This window comes from Triturus cristatus, chromosome 4_2, assembly GCF_964204655.1.
Source record: "Triturus cristatus chromosome 4_2, aTriCri1.1, whole genome shotgun sequence".
Classification (NCBI taxonomy): domain Eukaryota; kingdom Metazoa; phylum Chordata; class Amphibia; order Caudata; family Salamandridae; genus Triturus; species Triturus cristatus.
In genome coordinates this window covers 322,391,675-322,406,738 of record NC_140586.1, presented here as the reverse complement: position 1 = coordinate 322,406,738, position 15,064 = coordinate 322,391,675, and the positions used below count along the sequence as shown (strand labels likewise).

At 47.0% G+C, this 15,064-nt stretch overlaps 1 protein-coding gene across 5 annotated transcripts in view; it reads left to right on the top strand.

Moving 5' to 3' along the window:
• PRG4 (proteoglycan 4) overlaps positions 1-15,064 on the top strand; it is a 331,309-nt gene that overhangs the window by 285,506 nt on the left and 30,739 nt on the right. For all 5 annotated transcript variants that reach the window (XM_085601683.1, XM_085601686.1, XM_085601685.1 and 2 more), the window contains 3 exons: positions 541-618; positions 770-909; positions 2,088-2,244. In XM_085601683.1, coding sequence (XP_085457809.1) covers positions 541-618; positions 770-909; positions 2,088-2,244 — 375 coding nt within the window. The remainder of the gene's footprint in view (positions 1-540; positions 619-769; positions 910-2,087; positions 2,245-15,064) is intronic.

Here is a 15,064-nt window from a genome sequence, read left to right as displayed (position 1 = left end):
GCACAGAAAAGGCTGGGGCAACCTCTAAGGTAGCCACCTGGGTGCATGCCACATTGTCCTTGACACTAGATTCATGTCAGGGGTGATGAAGCACATTGTTTGATACCAAACATGACATTTTTCGGCTGTACCATAATGGAATTGCGAACTTCGGGTTTGCGCGGGTACCAGTCCATGTTATCTTATGGATACCCTATCACTTATATTAGCCCTTAATGGCAAAGACCACTATAGAGACATATAAGCTTGCACTTACATGTCCATACCTTTAATATAGTTCACCCTGCCTCCTAGGCTCAAGAATCCTTCCTTAGGGGTGACTGGCATATGTTAAAAAGAGTGCATTGACTTGTCCTTTTAAAGGAACATAGTCTTCATGTTCACGGAAAACCTCAGTGGTTTGCAATCACCATTTAAGGTATGGCAGAGGAAGTATATATATCACGACTCGCTCACTGAGGATACAGGGAATGCATTGGGTGGAACTCGGTGTACTCTACATTACTTCCTAAAACAGTGGTCTTTCTGTTCTTATTTTAGATGAGACGAACCTGTGTAATGGGCGCCCAATTGATGGAATGACTACTTTACACAACGGATCATTGGTCGCATTCCGAGGTGGGTTTTTCAGAGGAGATCCGTTTCTTACACCACTTGTTAAAATTTAAAATAATTGAGCATATTTGATTTCTTAGAGTATAATGCAGCAAAACAGCTAAGATGTTTGTGGTAATGGTTTTGGGGGGCCGCTTTTTTCTTGGACTTCTAGGTCCTTACTTCTGGATGTTAAACCAGTTTGGGAGACAGTTGGGAAATCCTCGTAGGATCACAGACGTATGGGGCATCCCCTCTCCGATTGATACCGTCTTCACGAGGTGTAACTGTGATGGCAAGACCTTCTTCTTTAAGGTAAGCAGTCAATCCATAGTTCTTCTTTAGGAACCTACTGGTAGTATGCATTAACTCTATCAGGTCTGGCAGATGAACCTTGATAGCTTCATCTTTGAGGCATACTTCCCTATAGTGAGAGATTTTGTAAGTAATAGGATAAGCTTAATTCACTTCCTTCAAATCTGAGAAACAGACCATCAATATACTGGGCCTCATCACAACCATCTTTTGCTTCTCATCTTGCACAATGACGACAAATTAGAAGGACCAAAGGAGAGAGAGAGATGTGCTTTGCTTTAAATAGCCCATTATATTTCCCAATACATGGGTGCCCATGCTATGATTTTTATCTTATGTGGCACAGTGGTGCTTAGTAGTCTGCTTTTCCCCATGCATATATCCATGTTTACGTAATGTCCAATTTGGTTGCAAAAGCATGAATCTGAAGTGCAGAGTCAAAGAAGCCAAAGGCTTTTTTCCCCACAATGGATTGGTCTAGAAAATACATTTCAGACAAAGAGGTAGGATGTTTGTTGCATTGCTGACAAAGATAGAAAACATACTGAGGGTAAAACTAGGGGAGTACGAAATTTGCGTCAATTGCTTTCACTTAATTATGCATAATGTTGGGAAAATTATACAAAATGACATGTGCTCCTTACTGCAAGCTTTGACACAAGGACACATTTTGCTCTAAAAAAAAAGGCAAAATAAAACCACAATTGCTCCTTACATTCTATTAGTTTATATTGTTCCCATTCTATAATTTTACGGCGAACTGCAGAGTAAATAAGCAATGTGGCATTGTGGCATATTTCCGGAGTTTTGGGTAACAAGCTTAATACAAAACTCCCAAAATGACATTAATTACGCTGGCATAATTTAAATTTCCACTGGGCCTAGGCAAAGCCAGCTTTGAGTGACAATATAAAATGACATGGTGGCAGATACAGCTGTACTATCATTACTTATTGGCATATGGTTCAAGCTCTCTCTTACCCCACTAGAGAGGTTCCACATGGGTACCAGTTCTTTGAATATCTGATAACTAATCTGAGCTGAAAACTGTGATCCTACACTGTTTTTTAAACGGATTTTTGGGGGAAAGGGGGTGTTGAAAAGCTAAAATCCATGTTGCTGAACTATATGCCTTTTGTGAGATAGACCTTTGTCTAATAGTGCTTTTATCTACTCAGGACTCTTCATACTGGAGATTTTCCAATGATGTAATGGATCGAGGATACCCCAAACTCATCTCGAAGGGTTTTGGTGGCCTTAGCGGTAAAACGACTGCCGTCCTCTCTGTGGCTTCATACAAGAAAAGGGTGGAATCTGTATACTTCTTCAAAAATGGTAGGCTTGCCACTTTGGAAATATTAGTTGTTTGTACAGCAGTAGAATCTATTTCATTTAAACCAATAAATATTTAAAGCCGCAATAGAGACATTTTAGAAACTTCAATGAGGTGCTATCCATAATGTTGTGCCCATGACAGGAATAAACAGCAGAACATGTATCCAAGTGAGTGATAATGGTAGCAGAAAGTAGGTTTTTAATGTTCTAAATATCCACTTTTTATGTTCGATGACAAACTATGACTGATCATTGGGTAATTATGGTTGATCATGTATGGGCAACATTTAATTCCGGCAATGCTCTTAACCCATTTATCAACTTCCTAAGAGTTGCTCTTCCCTTCAGTTTTAGTCTTGGCTAGTCTGGCAGCATATACAAGGGTGTTCCACAGAATATTCCACTCATTTCCCTAGAGGAGGTGATGTAAGATACTTGTGGGGCCATTACTGTGGGATTGTTCCGATGTGATTAAATGGTAAAGGACTGGTACGTAAACAGTAATTCATAGGGACATACTCTTGATTTGGACATTTTTCAAAAATTAGCCCACAATTCATTTTGATTAAATATTCCCTAATGTCACTCAACATGTCTTCATCGTATCTGTACACCGGTCAGGCATCTCCTGCTGTTCTGTGTCGATTTCTGAAGTTGACATACCCAGAATAAGTTACACAGATGTCTCAAAGAAAATTCCCTATTGTACTACAGAGATTTTTCAAGTTTCAAGATTGGCCCCACACATCCTAAGAGCGATCAAAGGACATAAATGTATCCAAAGTGGATAGAAGGAGGGTGCGTGATGATGTGGTATATGGGATAAAGTATCCAGAGCAATGTATTATCATTTTACAAGTCAGAGAGGAGTTTTGTGATAGGACAAAGGAATGAAGTTAAAGCCCAATTTCCTTTTTAAGGTCACGGAAATCCAAAGGAGCTTGCAAAATCTTTTTTAGGTATAATATCTACTTCGGACCGGATTTAAAATTTGGTGGACAGTGCTCCGTCCATCCGGGTATCAGAGGACATTTTGTCTGTCACTCTGACGGACGACTGTCTGCCAAATCTAGAGTTCACCACTGGTTCAGTGATGAGCTCTGTACCTTGATTGGAAATGCAGTAATGGCGGTTTCAGCCTAGATCTAAAATGTTTGTGAGAGACATGAAAAAAGGACATCACACTGTCCTACCGAAGTAGGGAAAGCAGTGAAATGCCCTTCCACCGATGCCCCCTACTCTGTTGGGTGGTCAGGGAAGCTTTCCATTGAAAGAGGCAATAGGGGATCCACAAAGTAAATATGGTGGTCCTCCGGCCCCTATATAGAGTGTGCGGACCGTCATTTTGGCCGACAAGGTACTCCGTTGCATTTCTGAAGTAGTCCCCTGTTTGCCAAAATCTAAATATGATCCTTAAATCTTGTACTGCCCTCCCAAATTCAATGCCAGTGGCCGGATTTGAAGTTGTGTTGAATTGGGAAATCCTTCAATTCTTTGAGCAAGTACTAACTGGAGAGAAGATTCTATACCAGAAATGTAAGCAATTATTTACAACGGCAATCAATTAAGCTTTATTCGATCGCAATCATGATCATAAAATAAACAAATAAAAAACAAAAGCAAAACAGATAAAAAAAACTTTCCATCACATTATAAAATTGAATAAATATCACACCCTTGCCAGATATCCATAAAGTAATAGTGCAGAAGGTCAAATTTATTAGGCAGCAATTACAGTTCTCTGCCTAATGGCCCTTTGAATAGAAACTGCGGTAAGATAAGAAATCTGTGGATTTGGCAGAGACTGTAAGTAAGTAAAAGCTGCTCTAGTATGCCAAATATTGGCTTGTTTTAAAAAAGGTAAAAGACATAATTAAAAAAAAAAAAAACATAAAATGCAAAGTGCTTAGCACATAACACTGTCACAGGGACAAGCAGGTAGATTCTTGAAATAAGGGCCCTGAGCAGGGAAGGCCACAAGAAAGTGAACCGTACCAAACCTCAGCCTGACCAACCAAAACCTTGGATGCTGATTTCTCACCCAGATTAGGTATGAATCCAGGCTAGGGTTAGCTGAAATCTCTGCATGTGCTTAACGCTTTGCTTATTAGCTTTCCTCTGCAGTCTAGGGTCCTCAAAACGAGCTAAACATTTAGTCTTCGGTGCGAAGCCACAACTTGCTTTGAGACTACCCGGAGTTTAAAAAAACAAAACAAAATCATTACGCTTCAAACTCTGGGAGATGTACTGTACCAAGGAATATACAAACAATGATCCAATTGCAAACAGTCAATAAGGATAGCCCTATTAAAAACGATCTGCTCCCTTGTCAAGATTCGAAGCCACAATAGCAGCAGTTGCATTTTTATAATATCATCAATAAGGCATAACCCCAGCTTCAAGTGACAAGTAAAAAAGCTAGCGCTGATGTGGACAGACAGTAACCTTTTGAGGAAGCAGTTCTCTACAATTCCCAATCCCCCTTGGTCACCAATGCCCCAAAACCCAGTCCCCATAAGATGCAACCATGCAGCGCTTGACCTTGTGAACAGCTAAGAGTTACTTGGCTGGCTTCTGTCCCAGTCTACTAGTAAAGTTAAAAACAGCCTCCGCCTTTTAGAAAAGGCTGCAGCTCTATTGGTCTTCAAAGGACTCCATGTAAGATGTTTATCAAAAAGGACTCATAAGTAAGATAATGTGGGGAGAGCACATTCTCTGTCACCATTTACTATAAAGCAAACACAACAAGCTGATAGAGTGCCGAAACTTTTCAATCACTCACCCCCAGTCACAGATCTGGGTTTAATCCATCGTTCCTTTGCTCATTATGCCACCCCAGTTTGCATCCAGCCATATGCAAATCAATCTTGACCCTGTTTCTCATGGGGACAGTCCAGCCCGAAGTGCCAGGCTAGGTCCTCCCTGGACCAGAAACAAGCATCCTGGGACCGGTTTCCGGATATTACCCCATATCAGCCAGGCTAGCTTGAAACCAGTGGCACAGTGAGCATGGGACCCACGTTTAGGCATACCCTTTGCCAATTAGGGCGAACATAGCAAACACAACAAGATAATGGATGGAGTGCTGAAACTTTTCACCACTCACCCCCCAGTCACAGTTCTGGGTTTAATCCATTGTTCTTTTACTCACTATGTCACCCCAGTTTGTACTCGCCATATGCAAATCAGTCTTGACCCTGTTACTCATAGGAAAAGTCCAGCACGAACTGCCAGGCCTGGACCTCCCTGGATCGGAAACCAGCATCTTGGTACCGGTTTCGGAGTGTAACCCTTCATCATCCAGGCTAGCTTGAATCCAGTGGCAAAGTGAGCAAGGGACACACGGCTGGGCATGCCCTTGGCCACTTAGGTCAAACATAACAAGATGATGGATGGAGTACTGAAAAATTCCAACCTCTCACCCCCAGTCACAGATCTGGGTTTAATCGATCGTTCTTTTTCTCACTATGCCACCCCAGTTTGGACCCAGCCATATGCAAATCACTCTTGACCCTGTTCCTCATGGTAACAGTCCAGCCGAACTGTCAGGTCAGGTCCTCCCTGGACCGGAATCAAGCATCCTGGGACCGTTTTCGGGGTATTACCCCTCATCAGCCAGGCTAGCTTGAATCCAATGGCACAGTGAGCCAGGGACCCACATCTGGGCATACCCTTGCCCACTTAGGGTGAACATAGCAAACACTTAGCTGCCATCTCCTTAAACAGAGATCAGTGTCAATTCTTTCCATGTGGAAAAATCTTGTCGTCGTGAAATATACTCTGTGGAGTATTTTTAGTTGGAGTCATTGGAATCCCGCCTGTATGACAACCTCAAAAGTAGCCGCAAGCCGCTCCCCAGTCATTGTCTTCTAGCCTGCCAAGGTCTTTCTCCCACTTACCCTTAAGGCTGTCTAGTGTAGGGAGGCTGTTATGGAAGAGTGGAGTGTAGTCTCGACACTGGTTGGTCAAGGGCGGCCCTAGAACTTTGTATTACAGTGGTGTCTCATTGGACACCTCCAGTAGCAGCTTCACGTGTCTTTGCAAGAGATATCGTAGTTTCCCAACACTGGAGGTATTGGCTCCCTGTCAGCTCATATTGTTCCTGTAATTCGGAGAAGGTTGTTATTTTGTTTTCTTAACAGGTGTCGCCAACAAGAATGTTGTTCCTTTCTACAGCTTACATTCTCCGATTGCTTTCTATCTCAGGAATATATCTCCCACTATACTCACAAAACCTTGCATGAACAATTGACCTTGATGTACTTCCTTTTCTCAGAGTGACCCTTTTCCTTACCTTCCATCCTCTGCATAAACTCTATTTCTGAGTATAGCCTTGTTGAAGTCACATGCCTGCCTTAATCATTCTTACTATAAATCTGCAATTGGCTGATACCTAATTTCATAGATTATCACCTCTACTTTTCAAAACCCTACACCTGTCATCTAATATTACCTAATCCCCGCCAGACTATCAATCTCACCAACCATTCACCTGAAACCACATAGCTGTCACTGATCACGCCTACCTGAATATATATCACAAAGTAAATTAAGTATATGCATTCAAGTTTTCTTGAGAATTCATTAATGGCAGTAACCAACATTAACCACTATCCAAAGATATTGGAGTAGTGCGCTACTCCCCGTAAAGTGCTTCAACGCTTTGACAGGGGTAGAAAGCGCACTATGAATACAATTAAAATGCAAAATCATGTGGTCATGAAAGGAATACTCACCTAGAAACGTTAGTGATATTTGTACTGTTATGTAGCACAAGACAACCACTGTATTGAAAATGTAAAATATACTTGAATCCCATTGGCTGAAAGAACCTTTTTTTCTGCTCAGCCAATGGGGTACTGCAGAAACTGGGAAAGTACTGTGGTTCCTCGGGATCTCGTTGGGCAGTGGCACCATGTCAGCAAAATATTATAGTGGCCATTACAGGATCTGGGACATGTCCTAAAAAAAGGTTTAAAAAACCCACAAACACAGTGGGGCAAGGACATCCTAACTCCCCCTGCATTTGTGGTGGAAATCCAGAGATATCCCCCTGAGATAACATTTTTTTTATAATATTCAGGCAGCGGGCAGGTACCCAGAAAAAAAGGGAATATGACAATGTGGGTTGGCATGCATGGCCGTTGGGCAAGCATGGCCAAAGGCCATGCACAGTGATTATTGTCCACATGCGTAGGGTTGACTGCAGGACCTGGCCCAAAGCAAGGCAATGAAGCCATCTTCTGCTGTACAAGTCCAAAGGCTGTGCACAGCAGACGTTGGCTGTATGCGAAGTGTTGCAAAAGAAACCGGTCCCAGGATGCTTGTTTCTGGTTCAGGGAAGACCTGACTTGGCAGTTCGGTCTGGACTGTTCCCATGAGGCACAGGATCAAGACTGATTTACATATAGCTGGGTCTGAACTGAGGTGGCTAAGTGAGCTAAAGAATGAGGATGGATTCAACCCAGATCTGTAACGAGGGTGAGTGTCTGACAAGTTTCAGTGCTCCGTCCATTACCTCCTTGTGAATGCGAAGTGTTGGCCATTGGTCGAATTTAGAATACGACAAAAAAAAAAGCCAGACATTCACTGAAAAAACACAAACATTTGTGTGACGGTATAGTTTTGTAAGTTTCTAAAACCTTAAGATACGTTAGAAGAAAAACCCAGAAAAAGACTGAAAAAAACAAAGGTTAAAATGACGTTATAGTTACGTGTTGGAATGAGACATGAGCCAACGCACAAGTTACTTAAGTAATGATATATCTGTAAGAGACATTACTTAGCGATAGATTCCTTACCTTAAAATATCCCCAGGCGTCAGATTGGATCCGGAAAGATTTTGTCAGCAATACCCCGGCACGTCGGTAGGCATCGTTGTACGGCTCGTCGTACGGCTCCACGTACGTCACTGGCGTCGTAGCTGCCGAGATGACGTCGTCAGAGCTACTTAGACGCGCCCACGTGTGCTGATGTCAGTTCTGTTCACAACGTTTCCGCGCCAGGAGCGCAGAGCTATGCCAGAGACGACTACTGGTGCAACAGAACTAGGGCCCTGAAAGGGTTGACCTGAACCCTAGAGAACAGTTCGCAGAACGGGGAGGATGGGCGGGTGGTAAGGAATCTATCACAAACTAATGTCTCTTACAGATATATTGTTACACAAGTAAGTAACTTGTGCATCTGAAAGAGACACGTTAGTGGTAGATTCCTTACCTTAGAATACATACCCAAGCAATACCAACCCCGGTGGTGGGTCTGCGAAGTGAGATTACACCAGAAAGTCACGGAGAACTGAAAGGCCAAAGAAGCTGTCTCGCCGGACCTGACTGTCAAGGCAATAGTGCTTAGTGAAGGTATGCAACGAGGCCCAAGTGGCCGCCTGACAGATGTCTTGCAGGAGGACACCGCATCCCAATGCTGTAGTAGCTGCTGTCGCCTTGGTAGAATGGGCGTGCAGCCCAACCGGAGGTTCCTTTTTAGCCAGAGAGTAACAGGTTTTAATGCACGAGACAACCCATTGGAAATAGTTCGCTTGTGCACAGCCCGGCCTTTCTTGGCGACCACATACCCAACAAAGAGCTGGCCATCCACCCGGAACGGTTGTGTGTGGCTGAGATAGAATGAAAGCACACGTTTTGGGTCCAGATGGTGGAGCCTCTCCTCTTCGCTTGAAGGTGGAGAGAGTGACAGTTTGCCCGAGATGAAACGCAGAGGCTACTTTTGGTAGAAAGGAGGGACGTGGTCGAAGCACAACCTTGTCCGGATGAATCACCAGGAAAGGAGGTTTACAGGAAAGAGGTTGGAGCTCACTCACCCGCCGAGCGGAGGGGAGGGGATGGCCACCAGGAAGACAGTTTTCAAAGTCAATAACAGCAAAGGACAGTTATGAAGAGGGGCTCAAAGGGAGCGCACATCAAGTATGTGAGAACCAGGTTCAAGTCCCATTGAGGCATCACAAAAGGAATAGGAGGGAAAAGGTGAGTAATGCCTTTGAGAAATCTTTTGACAACCGGGGACTTGAAAAGAGAGGGCTGATCAGGCAGCCTAAGAAAGGCTGAAAGAGCAGAAAGGTAGCCCTTGATAGTGACCAGAGCAGAGCCCTGCTGGGCCAAAGAGAGAAGGAACAATAGGACCTCAGAAAGAGGGGTAGTAAGAGGATCTACAGCTTTCGCTGTGCACCATGCCATACATTTTTTCCACCGACAGGTGTATACCGTTTTAGTGGAGGGACGCCTGGCTGCCAGAATCACATTACAGACTTCAGGAGGCAGGTCAAATGTAATCAGCTGTCACCGCTCAATCTCCACACAAGGAGGTGGAGGCTGGACAGGTTCGGGTGGATGATTGTCCCCTGTAGCTGCGACAGTAGATCCTCCAGAAAAGGAAGTCGGATCGGGGGATCCACGCTCATACTGAGTAGCTCTGGATGCCAATCTCTTCGAGCCCAGTCCGGTGCCACAAGAATGACTTGGGCCCGGTCGCGTCTGATCTTCTTCAGCACTCTGGGCAGAAGTGCTATAGGCGAAAAGGCGTACAATAGACCGCAACTCCACTCGCGACGAAAAGCGTCTCCGAGCGAGTGCCGCCTTGGAAACTCCAACGCGCAGAACTGCTGACATTGCGCGTTCTCTTCGGTGGCGAATAGATCTAACCAAGGTTTTCCCCATTGCTGAAAGAGACCTTGTGCCACCTCAGAGTGAATACGCCATTCGTGATCCAACATGCACCTGCGGCTGAGTTTGTCCGCCCTGGCGTTTAGGGTACCTGCCAGGTGTTGAACCACCAAGGAAATGCCTGGTCGTTCCAGCCACGTCCAGAGACGTAGAGCCTCCTGACATAGGGTCCACGACCCCACCCCGTCCTGCTTCTTGCAGTACCACATGGCGGTGGTGTTGTCTGTGAACACCTGCACTACTCTCCCCTTGACAGAGGGAAGGAATGCTTTCAGTGCAAGTAGGATCGCCCTGAGCTCCAAAAGGTTGATATGGAGCTTGGACTCCGTCAGAGACCAGAGGCCTCTGATCTCCGCCACTCCCATGTGGCCGCCCCATCCCAGGAGGGACACGTCCGTCACTACTGTGTGCTCCGGTTGGGGAAGAGAGAGGGATCTGCGGCGGACCCAACGCTGGTCCGTGAGCCACCACTGCAAGTCCTGTGCAGTGCCCTTCGAGATCTGGACGTAGTCGGACAGGTTTCCCCGATGCTGCGTCCACTGGAACTTCAGGTCCCACTGGAGAGCCTGCATATGCCTTCTTGCATGATAGATCAGCAGGCTGCAGGAGGCCCTGAGGCCCAGCAGCCTCAGGGTCTCCCTGACCGGAACCCAGGACCAGGGCCGAAAGATCGGAATCATAGCCTGAATGTCCCGGACTCGCTGTTCGGGAGGATAAACCCAAAACTGCACCGTATCCAGAACCGCTCCGATGAAGAGGAGCTTCTGAGAGGAAATCAGGTGCGACTTTGGCATGTTGATGGAAAAACCCCAGCAAATGCAGGAGGTCGGCCGTAGTCTGGAGGTGGGAGACAACTGCCTGGTGCGAGCCTGTCGTCAACAGCCAGTCGTCGAGATGGGGGAAGACTGAAACCCCTGATCTGCGCAGATGAGCTGCGACCACCACCATCACTTTCGTGAACACCTGAGTGGCGCTGGTAAGGCCGAAAGGGAGCACCGTGAACTGAAAGTGCTTGTGGCCTACCGTGAACCGTAGTTAACGCCAGTGGACCGGCAGGATGGGGATATGAAAATGAGCATACTGCAAGTCCAATGCTACCAGCCAGTCTTGCGGGTCTAGGGCAGACAAGACCTGAGCAAACATGAGCATCTTGAACTTCTCCTTCCGGAAGAAGTGATTGACGTTCCGGAGGTCTAAGATAGGACACAGGCCCTTGTCCATCTTTGGAACCAAGAAGTAGTGGGAATAACAACCACAACCTACTTCTGGCATCAGAACACGATCGATGGCCCCCTTGGCCAAGAGGGCCACAACTTCCTGCTGGAGAAGTGACAAGTGATCCCCCGACATGCGGTGGTACTGAGGTGGCATGGCTGGAGGGGTAGACTTGAAGGGGAGGGAGTAGCCCCTTCAGACTATTTGTAGAACCCACCTGTCCGAGGTGATGGTGCGCCAGTGGGGAAGGTGATGGCGAATCCTGCCACTCACTGGCATCTGGTGGGCCTGAAACACCACACTAGGAAGGTTTTGAGGTGGCGGCAGCAGGGGCGGTGGTATATTGACCCGCCCGCTGTCCTTGGGACCCACCAGGGCAGGTCCCACATCCGCTGCTGCGCTGAGACTGCGGCGGCGACGGCCTGCGGGTCTGAGAGAAATGCGCTTGGGAGCCTCGACCCTGACCTCGAAAGGAGCGAAAAGCAGACCCCGTGGGAGTACGCGTGGTGGCGAGACCCAAGGACTGAGCCGTAGTCCAAGAGTCCTTAAAGCGTTCCAGGGTGCTATCTGCCTGGTCACCAAAGAGGTGTGGGCCATCAAAGGGCATGTCCAACAAAGTGTTCTGGACATCGTCAGGGAAGCCAGTAGTTCTGAGCCAAGCATAACGGCGGAGCGCCACCGTTGTGGAAAGTACCCTGCCGAGGGAATCGGCCGTGTCAAGCCCACAACAGATAGTAAATTTAGCAGCATCTCTCCCTTGGGTAATGGCCTGGGAGAGCACCACCCGAGCTTCCACAGGGCACTGAGGCAGCACCTGTGCCACACAGAATGTGAATAGCGGCCCAACAGGCATGCAGTATTCACCGCTCGCAAAAAATCTTTTTCCCCAACGGCTCCAGTTTCTTAGATTCCTTGTCCAGAGGAGCAGAAGGGAATGTGCTTGGCGAGGCAGAAGCCTGGACAACCAGACTCTGAGTCGTCAGGTGTTGTGTGAGAAAGCTGGGGTCGCCTGGTGCCAGGCGATGGCGGCGTGCCACACCCTTATCTACAGGAACCCCTGTGTTAGGTTTGTTCCAGGTGCTCAACAGGAAGTCAGTAAGCGCCTTGTTGAAGGTCAGCAGCGGCTCCGTGGAGGAGGCCGCTGGCTGCAGCACCTCGGTCAGGAGATTGGTCCTGACAGGCACAGAAGGGAGCTCGAGGTTAAGAGCCTCAGCCGCCCTACGCAACACCACTGAAAAAGTCCCGACCTCCTCCGCAGCCACGGAAGAAGGGGACAGTGTACCAGGGTGGGGAGAGAAATCCGGATCCACTGGACCTTCCATGTCACCTTCCCATTCAGGCTCATCCTCGCATTGAGCTGCAAGAGGGACCTCAGACCCCTCCCAGTACTCCCCTTAATCTACCGCTTGTTAAAGAGGCCGGTAAGAACGAGGTGCCTGGGGAAATGGGCCAAATTCTCCACAAAGAAATGGAATTGGGGGGGTAAGAGACCAATCCTGGTACGGCACCGTCCAGCGTCAGTGGCCGCGTTGCACTCGGCACCAAGGCCGGCACCGGAGGCAGCGCCGAGGCCGGTGCCGACGCCAGCGCTGAAGCCGGTCTGACGCCAGCACCGAAGCCTGCAGCGCCGCAGGGTATGGTGTCGGCGTAGCCGAGGCCAAAGGTGGCGGCACGGGGGCAGATCTACCCAACGGGTCCGCGGGGCTGACACGAAGGCCTGTACCTCATCCGGAGCTGCGTGTGGGCCTGGAAAGGCGGTAGGCCGTAAGCAACAACGGAGGCTTCATTGGAGCCGCGGGAGAGTGACCGCCCGCCCCTTCCACTGCGTCCGCGACCAGTGAGGGGTAGAGGAAGAGCGACGTCGCGTCCGACTTTTTATGGCGCCGTGACTTACCTGTCCCCGATTCCGGCGAGCGATGGTGACGGCTCCGCTACTGGTCCCTTGACCTCCCATGGGAGCGGGACCTCGATCGACGCGGAACCAATTGCCGGACCTCCAATAACGTTCGGGAACACTCCCGCAAAGCTTTCGGCACCATGGCCCGACAATCGGGGCATGCCTCGGGGTCATGGGCATGCCCCAAGCAGAAGAGACACACGTTGTGTGGGTCCGCTACTCATATGTTCCGACGACAGGCCCTACAGGACTTAAACCCGGGCATCCCTACTGCACCAGGCGTTGAGTACTCAACAAAACAAGAGAAACAAGTTCACAGAAACCAAGTTAAAACTTTTAACTAGGGGTACCGCTCTCTATCGGATCTGTGCTGCTGGCGCGGAATAAGAAAGATCTGACGTCAGCGCGCGTGGGCGCGTCTAAGTAGCTCCGACGACGTTATCTCGGCAGCTACGATGCAAGCAGCGTACGTGGAGCCGTACGACGACTCCTACCGACGCGCAGGGGTACTGCTGACGAAAACTTTCCGGATCCAGTCTGACACCTGGGGATATTCTAAGGTAAGGAATCTATCACTAATGTGTCTCTTTCAGATTATAACTTACGCACCATCATGCACTGTTTAAGACTTCACATATTACATCACTTAGGACATGTTAAAATTTAAAAAAGAAAAAAAAGGGCAGAGAATTTGCATTTGAGCAGGGATGAGCGCATGGCCAGGCCGAATGTGAAGCCTAGTAGATAACCCATGATGAACTTGCTGCAAACAATGCACAGCAGGGGCTGGGTGTTGGCCTGGCTGAAGATCTAACTATCAATTTAGGTTGTTGTATCACTCGTCTTCAGAAAGCGTATAGAACACTAATAATCATTGAATAATCTCATTAGTAATATCAATATTGGTCTTTAAATTTAATCTGTAATGTCAACAATGATGTCATTTAACATGTTATGAGTAAAGTACTATACCAGGTTATACGTAGTGAGTAATGTGGGCGCACGTTATAGTTAGCTGACTAAACTGTGATTGTTTTTTTTCTGTGGTTTTTGGGTTTAACATTAGCTCATTCAAATACCTAACTATAAGGTCACCTAAACCTTTAATTTTATATATACAGTAGTGAACGCCAAATATATCAGAAATGCCAGGTTATAAAAATAATTGGGAAAACAAATTTGCTTCAGAATGAGGAATGTCTTAAACACCATTGTCAATTTCAATGAAAAGAAGCATTGGCTAAGATAAGAGGTCTCACCTTTGAGACATATTGGCTTTGTTAATGGTTTTTAGCAATGCTGTGCAGCATGGCTTAAGAAGAAATAAGAAATAAAATATATAGTCTATGAGGTGGCTATCCCATGGCATTTTGTAGGTGCATACACCGCAGATGTGTGTACCTACAAAATGACATAGGCTATTATTTTTATTTACTGATCAGAGTTGGATCGCAACCAAAAAAAAAAAAATTTGCTAAGGGAAATGGGAAGAGGAAAGCAACAATGAGGAAGCGGTGATTGCAAGCAACATGGAGGGCGGGGGCTGGGGACAGGGAAAGGCAATGGGCAAGAGAAAGAGCGACGTGGAATTGTGGGGAGAAGCACACAGGGGAGAAAGAAACGCGGGGGAGAATCACATGAGTGCAAGTGCATCACGGCAGAGGAAAAGTACATAGGCAAGAGAGAGCAACATGGAGCATGGAAGGGGAAGCAAAGCACACTAGGGAGACAGCTGAAAAACATGCACTCTCATGGAGTGCTTAACACAAAAAAGGTATTCCCCAGAAGTGAACAGTGAAAGAACACAAGTTAATTAGCAATGTTTCAGGGAAGGGACAGACACGAGATGAACAAGGCAAGCCATTGAATAACAAGCATTTGCAATGCAATCGGGCTCGCCTTTGGGGCCTTGTAAGTATTTAGCCATACAGTGCATTGTTTGCAGCTGGGGGGCCGGTAGCGGTTCCATTGGTAAGCAGGGAAGGGAAACAATGGTCTAAAATGGCCATGCTTTTTGTTTTTAATAGCCAAA